Source organism: Nicotiana sylvestris, chromosome 12 (genome assembly GCF_000393655.2).
Source record: "Nicotiana sylvestris chromosome 12, ASM39365v2, whole genome shotgun sequence".
Classification (NCBI taxonomy): Eukaryota; Viridiplantae; Streptophyta; class Magnoliopsida; order Solanales; family Solanaceae; genus Nicotiana; species Nicotiana sylvestris.
The window spans coordinates 151,008,826-151,018,863 of NC_091068.1; the positions used below are offsets into that span (position 1 = coordinate 151,008,826).

Consider the following 10,038-nt stretch of genomic DNA (forward strand, 5'->3'; position numbering starts at 1 on the left):
CAACTTGGAAAAGCCATTGCTTTATCCTTCTTTCTTTTTTTGGCAAAATATAAAATTGGCCCGGATAAAACTAATTACATTCGCTAGTCGAAAAGTATTTAAAATATGTATATTTTTTTCTTATATATAATATACATATATACAATATATAGGATAAAACTAATTACATTCGCTAGCCGAAAAGTATTTAAAATATGTATATTTTTTCATATATATATATATATATATATATATGCATATTATTTTTAGAACGGCTAAAAATATACATTTTTTCCCGTACACATATATATGTACAAAATAGGGCAAATGTGTAACTTGCTCTATCCCTTTTATTCACTTTATGACTCATTTTTCTTCCTCCTGGCCCCCCTCCCCCCACCCCAAATTCCCTTTCCTCCTCTCTATTTATCCACCTTTACTAACTCCAATATTTCCCACTTCTTTAGTCATTACCCCTCAAAATACAGAGAGAAAACACACAAACACAAGCAGCTCTTTTTACTCATCATGGGAAATTATAGGTTTAGATTATCAGATATGATGCCAAATGCTTGGTTTTACAAGCTCAAGGACATGAGCAAAATCAGCAGCAACAAAAGCAAAGGGCATAACCACACCACCTCAATTTCTTCAACATCATCATTCTCAGCATCAAATCTTCAATCAGACCAAAAAATAAAACAACCCCACATCACTACTTACCCAAGAAAATCATATTACATTTCAAGAAACCTTAGTCCAACAAATAATAACCATGAAATATTTTCCCAAAATCCTTCCTCAAACAACCCAAAACTCTCTGACAATAATATTAATTTTTCAAAGAAAAGGCGTAGCACTACAAGGAGAAGAATTAATTCTCCTAAAATTGTCACTTCTTCTGTTTCAGCTAGTTGCAGTTGCCGTGCTTCTCTTGAATCAGTTTGGACTAAACCTGATTCCACCCCTGAAGATTATCCAAATTCACCTAATGCCCCCTCATCTTCTTCTTCTGAAACATTAGACCCCATAATTTCACTTTCACCATCTTGTGGTTGCAGAGTTAATGAAATGAACAAAGATTCTCTCAATTATGATCATGGGTTTACGTCTATTTCCAAAATTGACCTTCCCCCAATCATAACCAAACCCGAAAAGTTCAACGGTTCGGCCCAAGAAAAGGATGAAAAACAGAGGATTTCTACGGTGAGAAGAGTGTCAGTGAGTTCAACAACTGGTGTGAAGCTAAGAACAAACTCTCCAAAAATAACAAACAGCAAGAAAATTCAAGGAGTTAGCAGAAAGAGTGTTAGTTCAAGAAGAAGGAGTAGTAGTAGTGTTTCAGAAAGTTTTGCAGTGGTGAAATCATCTAAAAATCCACAGAAAGATTTTAGAGAGTCAATGGTGGAGATGATAATGGAAAATAATATAAGGACTTCAAAGGATTTGGAAGAACTTCTTGCTTGTTATCTTTCTTTGAATTCAGATGAGTATCATGATCTTATCATTAAAGTGTTCAAGCAAATTTGGTTTGACATCACTGATATTCGGCTAAAGTAAATATAAAAAGACGAGTATGCTGGAATTTTTATAAGGTATGTCAATATTTGAAAAAGTGAACGAATGAATAAATTAATGTAACAACAAGTGGTATCACTTTTTATATTTTTATCCAATATTTTAATTTTATTTATACATACAAATTGCAAAAAATTCCGATAAAGCGGTGTCACGTGATACCGCTTCAAGCAAGGTGCTTACGTTCTTGGCTGAACAACAAGAGTTTATTGTACGCAATCTTACCCTATATTTCTGCAAGAAACTGTTTCAAGGCTAAAATCCGTGACCTAAAGATGACATGGCAGTTATGTCTAAGGCTCCCTTTCAAGGCTAAAGTAAATATGAATGTATTCTTTCCTTTTCTCATAGTTATGATGTGTATTATAGTAAAAAATTCATAACGTCGTTCCTCCATTGTTAATTAGAGTTCTCACTTTGAGCCAATGAGTTTGAACGTGGAATGAAGAAAACAAACAAAGGTACAAAATCCAATCTTGTAACAATATAATCTGTCTGACTATGACGTGCTCTTGTACATGAATGGATTAGTACGTGTTGTCTGCTGGTAATGGAGGTAAAAGTCTTACGCCAAAACAAACGCACCTTCGCCGAAATTTTAATTTGATTATTTGCTCTAGTATATGATCACTTATTGAATATTTCACTATTATGTCTCTTGGTCTCTTTTTTATATTCTTTTATTTTCTGTTTATATTTATACTATTTTCTTATTAGTTCATTTAAAAAAGAATGACATATTTATATTTAAAAATAATTAACTTTACGCTTCTCGTTTTATCTTTAATGAAAAGCTTTTATAGCCACATAAATGTTACGAAATGCTTAACATAAGTTTTAAAAGTCTCAAACTTCATATCTATTATTCAAATTCACATATATAGGAGCGGATCTGATGGAGTATATCAGAATAAATGATGCCTGCCCAGTGCACAAGGTATTCTGCGTTCTCGCAAGGTCCAGGGAAGGGCCGCAAATGAGGTGTGATGTAGGCATTCTACCCTAATACAAGCATCCGTGACTAATTACACGGCTCGAACCTGTGACCTATAGATCATATGAAGACAACTTAACGGTTGTTCCGAGGCTTCCCTACTGTATCAAAATAAATGCTTATATAAAAAGTTTATGCTATGATAACATCATCTTTCATTTCTAGCATTGAAGGTGTACATGTATTACATTAGGTACTGGTAATTTTATAGGACTTACAAGGCAACGGGCATTATTAGTTCACCAAAGCAGTGAAGCTACAGTTTACTATGTCCATAAAGATGAATTAAATATATATATATATCATTCACTCACTCCTCCAACTACAGATACATCATCGTGCAGTTCACCACAATTCTTATCCATCACTACTGATTTGTAATTTATATCTACAGGAAAAGGACCTCACACCTATTAGTCCTAACTCACCGACATTTTTTCATTCTCAATCTCTAGCTACAGGACCAAAAGAAGATACCCTTTTAGGACAAGTTTTCAGTTTCTAACGTATTTTCTACCTCAGAATCTTATAGGTTTTGCTCTGACACTATCTTCAGCTAGCTTTAATTCACTCCTCACATAGCATAATACATGCAAAAGGTAAATATAGACAGAAAGGCTACTGAGAGAAGGATTTAAACAATTCTATGTAAGTTTCTGTATCTTTCATTTGTTTATAAATACAAGTTTTCAAATTTTATGTACTGTGAGTCCGCATGGGCTTAAAGAAGCTTTTCCAATTTCTGCATTTCGTCTAAAGTTAAGAAGAGGAGTTTGAGTACAGAAGCAAAAGTTGCTTCGAAAGTTACAAAAGTTTGTGTCCATTTTTTAAACCTAAAAAGCTATATCTAGAGTTTTATATTTAATTTAGATAAATATGTATAAGCATTTACAGCAAGCTTCTGTTGAGGGATTGCAAAATGTGTTCCAACGGCTAACTAAAAAAAGTGTTTTAAGTTCTACATATGTACTAATGGTATAAAAATTATTTAATTTACATTTTATAAAAATGTAAAAATAGCACGGTATAGTCAGTTTTCAGACTGGTCATTCAAAAATAGCCAGATTTACCAAATCAATGAAAAATAGCCACTATTTTGCTGTAACAGAGACCGGTCCAGCATAATATACTGGAGTTTGGTGCACTTGTGTATGAACTCCAGCATATTATGCTGGACCGGTATACTTTGCTAGCTCCAGTATAATATACTGGAGACTGGAGCACCGGTGCTCCAAACTCCAGTATATTATGCTGGACCGGTATACTTGCTGGAACTCCAGTATATTATGTTGGAGTTCTAGTGTACTTATGCTGGAACTCCATCATATTATGTTGGAGTTCCAGCATACTTATTCTGGAACTCCAGTATAATATGCTGGAGTTCAAGTATACTTATGCTGGAACTCCAACATAATATACTGGCGTATTTTTCGGGTTTTGAACAGTATTTTCGTTCAGATTTATCTTTACATGAAAAGTGGCTAAATTTCGATTACTTTTGAAACTGGGCTATTTTTAAACGACCAGTTGTAAATCTGGCTATTTTTGAATTTCTCCCTATAAAAATCGCAACTATATATTCCCTCTGGTCCACAATAAGTGACCAATTTGCTTTTTTTATTTTGGTCCAAAATAAGTGTCCATTTATATAATCAAAAAAAAAAATTTAATTTATTTTTCCAAAATTACCCTTTTGTACGTATCCCAAAAAAGTCATTTACTCCTCACATTTAAGAAGTGCTACTATAACTATGCTGCAACATTTAATTAAGGGTAGTTTAGTCACATTAACTATTTTTGTCTAGATTTCAGTATTTCCTTAATGAGTGTGCCCAAAGCAAATTGATCACTTATTGTGGACCGAAGGGAGTAGTTATCATATAAATACGCATTTATTTTTTCACAGACGACTAAAATCCCCATTTGAAATTATAGTCAAATCTCTTTATCACAATATTGTTTATTTCAATATTTTTTGGCTGATATAGTAAAATAATGTTTATGAAAATATATGTTATAACATAATATAAAAAATTAATTTCAAAAAAAATTTGACCGTTATATATAATGAAATATTGTTATAGAGGAAGACTGTAGATTATTTAAGGGATTTTCTATGTATAAACTTTAATATGGAAAAACTTAGATTAAACCCAAATATGTGATCCCAAAAGTTCTTTTATTTGAAAAAACATAATTTAAGAGAGGGATTTTATCCAGATTACGTCCTCACTTTAAGAGTGTGTTTGGTGTGAAGGAAAATATTTTTCGAAAAATATTTTTCAATTTTTTCATGTTTGGTTGGCTTAAATGTTTTGAAAAATATTTTTCTTATGAACTTATTTTTCTCCCATTGGAGGAAAATGTTTTCCTTATAAAGAGAAGGAAAAATATTTTCCAAAACTCTTTCTCAACCTTTCCCACCCTCACCAACCCTCCCCACCCCCTCTATTCAAAAAAGCCTTTTTTTTTCAAATTTCAGTTTTTTCGTTACAACCCACCCTACTACCCATTCCCCGCAAAAAAATTATACTTTTACCTAATTTTTTTTTTTTGCAATAATTTCTATTTTTTTTGTTTTTCTGCACCACCCATCACCCACTCCCCCCCCCCCCCCCCCGCACAAAAAAAGGAAAAAAATTACTTTTTTTTTGTAATTTAAATTTCTATTTTTTTTTTTCGTTTTACTCCCCTCCCCTCCCGAAAAAAAAATATTTTTTAAATATATTTTTTAGTTTTAATTTTTTTATTTAATGGTTTAAAGGTTAAAAAGTTTACAAGTTCCAAAATTATGAGTTTGGAGGTTTATGTGTTTGGAAGTTTACAGGTTTAGAAATTATAAAGTTTGCGGGTTCGAAATTTCGTGGTTTCGAAAGTTTAGCGGTTCGAAAGTTTATGAGATTTGTGGGTTCGGAAGGTTGTTGGTTTGAAAGTTTATGGTTTCATGTTTATTATATCTAAATTATTTATGAATACTCTTGAGAAGTCATTTTCCTTAATTTATGTACCAAACACCGAAAAATAAATAAAATTACTACTTATTTTTCAAAAAAATATTTTCCACGGAAAACATTTTCCGTTATACCAAACACACCCCAAGTAACAAAAGGAAAACAAGAATAATTACTTTGTTGCTTGCCTATTGATCGGTTGTGCTTTTTTTTTGGGTGTTGCTAAGAGAAATTAATTGGATCCGGCTCACCTCCTGTACACCATCCATCAAGTTCTTCCAGTGTAACTTAAATTTTATGACACCTGTCCCTTCTTAAAATCTAATGGTCAATATTTATTTAACTAAAACAGCCTCTCATACCATGGTTAATTAACACCCCCTAATTATCTGACTTATACTTTCCTTAGAGGCAGCATCAACTTAGGCGAAGATCTTTCATATCACGCACACATATTAGAAGTTCGACACAACTAAAACTTTTTTATTAACTTATTCATGAAATAATGTATACGAAATAAAAGATCACATCTCGATTAGCCCTTCATTTTTTTCATGCTTATTACCTCCCGTGACATTGAAAAGTGATCTGCACCTATATACCATTTTCATAATTCCAACAACTCTTCAATCTGTCAAAGTGATTATAAATTTTGTTACATTGAAAATGGTAATTACAATTAAATTTAAATTTATGGTTTTAAAAATACATAATTTATTTTAATGCTAGTTGTTAGTGATAGATGCTAAGTGTGAGTCAAGAAAATGAGATAAGAGTTTGGGGACAATATGTTATGCAAACCGAGTGGCCGTGAATCGGCGTCTCGAGCTGGACTGCGCTGGGCCTCGAGGTCGAGCTAAAGTGTCAGACTGAGAATGATCGACGAAGAACTAACAGTTCTAAGGACCTTGATGATGACTATTTATGATCAATGATGAGCAATAAATGAAGAACAATCAGTAAAGCACAATAAATGTAAGCAATAAAATTAAAGGGGCGACAATAAAATATGTTCAAGTTGAAGAGTAGAGAATGTTCTTGTTCTTGTATTGAATATCATGTGCCTTACAAAATGATAAGGGTCCCCTTTATATAGGAGAGGGAATCCCAACTTAGTACAAGTGCATTTATTACAAAGATATGCGACTGGTACACCTATTTAATGTCACGGTACGGACTTGTACTATTCTTGTAGACCCGGTCAACTCTAACCACATGCCTTGGGAATCTCCCGCTTGTACATCATATCCACCGATTTGCACTGCCCAAGGTCGAACATAGGGAACCTTCGGGGTCGAACCTCGAGCTGTACCTCGAGGGTTCTGGAGACGGGCCATGGAGCGTCATAATGATCATAAAATCGGACTCTTCGATTTTAGCCGTATACAAATAGTCCCCGCGTTTCTTAGAGTAAAAATGATAAGAAACGGTCTTGAATTCTTACCTCTTCGATACTTCCATCATGAAGTCAGTCTGTCAGAGCATTAAATGACACGACTCAAAGGCTACGCAGAGGTCACTGTCAGCACGATTATCGATAAGCCCACGAACTGTTATTGGTTTGACTCTTCTGTTTCTCAAACGTTTCCCAAACGACTTTTATAAATACCTCAACTGTTTTCCATTCATACTTTTACAATATCTTCAAGTTTTCAGAGCTAAGTTACCATCTTCTGCATTCATCTCCTTTCTGTGCTTGCCTCTTCATTTTCTTTCTTAGAAACTTTGTTATAGTTATGGCTAAAACCTCCAAAATGGTACCTCAGAAAGAGGGCACCACTTCTTCATTGCGCCCGTAAAAGGGAAAACCAAAAACAACTCCAAGTATTGAGCAATGTATCCCTGGCCACTTCGATACGGTCTCTGATTTTACCATTGAAAACCCCCTTTCTACACCGGACTGATGCGAGCCCATGTCTCGGTACATTAGTGTGGTGACCAATACAAAGAGAGTAAAAATAGACTGCTGATGGGGGGAGGTAGTGCAAGTAGAGATCTCCAAAGCTGAGGAAAGCATAGTAACATACAAAGCTGGCTTCCTCAGTGTATACACATACCCCTTCACCCTAGGCCCTGTAGATTCTTCTTCCCCACCGATATGTCCGGCAATTCTTGACTTTTGTCATCCGTACCGAGTGACACTTGGTCAGATCTATACTTTTGTTTGGAGGATTGCTTACATGATCAGATATTTCTCCAATCGGATCAAGGGAATGACCTTCACCCTCAACCACTTGATCAGATTGTACAGCCCCCGCCTCTTCCGAGGAGGTTTAATCAAGCTTCACCATCAATTCACTAAGACATTCTTTGCAAGCATCGATGAGGACAAAGACCGGAGATGGATGAGTCGGTTTATCAGAGTAAGAACCTCAAACATCATCCCTGCTGATAGGATGCCATTCCCGGAGGAATGGAACATGAAGCGTAAGTGTCCCTACATCGAGCACATTTTATTGCCCCGTCTCCTTCTTCTGAAACGATCTTCTTTTGATTATGTAGCCACCGTTTGGTTCCCTGGCACAGTTCAGAACCTTTTGGGATAGATCAAACTATTAGACTCTGCTTTTCCATACAACGAGCGTGTTTGGCGTGATTTGGCCAAAATGCGGTGGCAGGCCAAGAATCACGGTATGCTTTCGTTGTTGTCATTACCAAGTTTCTCATGAGTATTCTTTGTGGTGGTAAGTTTAATATATCATGCCTATGCAGGCCTCGAGGACGGCATGTCGATGAGACCGCCTCCTCCTGGTGAAGAAAAAGCCTCGAAACCCGACAAGGGCTTGAGGAAGAAGGAGGCGTTGGTCGAGTCTCCAAAATCAAAGAAACCCAAGGTTCAGAGGTCTCAGACCAATGCCACAGTCTTGACTTCGACTGTTGCGGCAAGTCTTTGTACCAAAGACGAAGATGATGATGATGGCTGTTGATACTCCAATTTTGCCCTCATATTTTTTATATACATATATACTTCCAAAATAGAATATTTGTATCATCATTTAGTCTACAAACCTATACAAGCATTTTCTATAATTTTCCATAATGTTTAGAGCTTCAAATTAATTTTTCTTATATTTAAAATTATATAAATATCTAGAAATTATCCTTTAAATTACTTTGTGATGACTTAATTATCCCAAAAATTATTATTTGATTCATAATACATGTTTCAAATATTTTTATCCTATTTTTATAATTGCATTATCATTGTTAAGCTATTTAACTAATTTTGCAATAATGGCCCGTATTCTACAAGTAATTGCGTTTATTATATTATTTATATCAAAGTATCATTTTTATATTTTTTATAATATCGAGTTATTATTTAAAATAGTTTTACAGCATAAATATTATTTTTACCATTTATTAGAAGTTTTAGTAATTTATTTTAATTATTTTCAAGGGTTTCAAGGGCTGGCCCAAAATAAGCCAAAATTTCGGACCAAATTAATGGCCCAAACACCCAAATCCCTAGCCCAATTCCCAGATCCCAAACCAAACAACCCATTAACCCAACCCTAATTAAATATAACCTGACCCAGACCCCTTTCAATCCCGGCCGTTGATCTCTGAGATCAACGACCCTCATCCTTTCTTACCTTTTTAATTCAAACGACCCCCCTAACCTAGTCATTTTGTTACATCCGCCGTCCCTAAATTCCTCTTCTTCTCCGTCTCTCTGAGACCTAACCCTAATGCCCCCCGCCGTTACTCACCTACTGCCGTTCATGGTGGGTTTTCACTACCCCAGGCCTCTAATGGTCTCTTCTATGCTGGTTACTTCCATCTCTAAGGTCCTAGAGAAGATTCTCAATGGACCAGGGCTAGTCTGCTTACACATTTGGGTCTTTCTTGCCTGTTTCAGGCTGTTGTGGTTCGATTTTGAGTAAGAATTTCTTATTTCGTCTTAAATCCGTGGGTTCCTAAGTCTATGTTCTCATCTCTGATTTTCTTCTGAAAACCCTAAATTTTGTCTTTAATCTTCAGATCTGAGAAGAATCAGACCTATTTCACATGTTTTTCATAAAAATCTTCTGGTTTTCGAGAGAATTTCCATTTTTTTTAAAAAGCTAGGGTTTCCTGGAAATCCTTTTCTCCAAACGTTTTCTGACTTTGAATGTTTAACCTTCTGTTCTTATATGATTTTTGGTCGATTTATGTTGAGTTTCCCTTAGCCCTAGTTGATTTATGCTAAAACCCCAATTTTTGACATTTTTGCTTTGATTCTGAGTTTGACCGTGTTACCTGTGCACTGTTTCGTTCTATGCTTTGATTCTCATGATTTCTCTTTAGTCTAATTTAAACGTCTTGTGATTTTTACCCTAGTATGCCTCTATTAAGGTTTCTAACTCGATTTCTCGACTGATTCTGTGTGTTTATACCTAGCCTATTTGTGTATTTGTGGAAACATATATTATTCTCCTTTAAATCAGTATTATTTTAGATTCCTGATTCACTGATTTGCTTCGTAAAAACCTAGGGGCCGATTCTTGATTATTCCTTTATTTGCGACCTTATTTAGTTTCTTACATTATTTGA

At 34.8% G+C, this 10,038-nt stretch overlaps 1 protein-coding gene across 1 annotated transcript; it reads left to right on the forward strand.

The window, feature by feature from the left end:
- Positions 1–407: 407 nt before the first annotated feature.
- On the forward strand, positions 408–1,671 carry LOC104229398 (transcription repressor OFP1-like). The gene has a single exon (XM_009782043.2). It carries the CDS (start codon positions 508–510, stop codon positions 1,537–1,539), a length of 1,032 nt encoding a protein of 343 aa, XP_009780345.1. The 5' UTR covers positions 408–507; the 3' UTR covers positions 1,540–1,671.
- Positions 1,672–10,038: the final 8,367 nt, after the last annotated feature.

Coding starts and splice junctions, on each gene's coding strand:
- LOC104229398 (XM_009782043.2), top strand. CDS start 508: ATGGGAAATTATAGGTTTAGATTATCAGATATGATGCCAAATGCTTGG.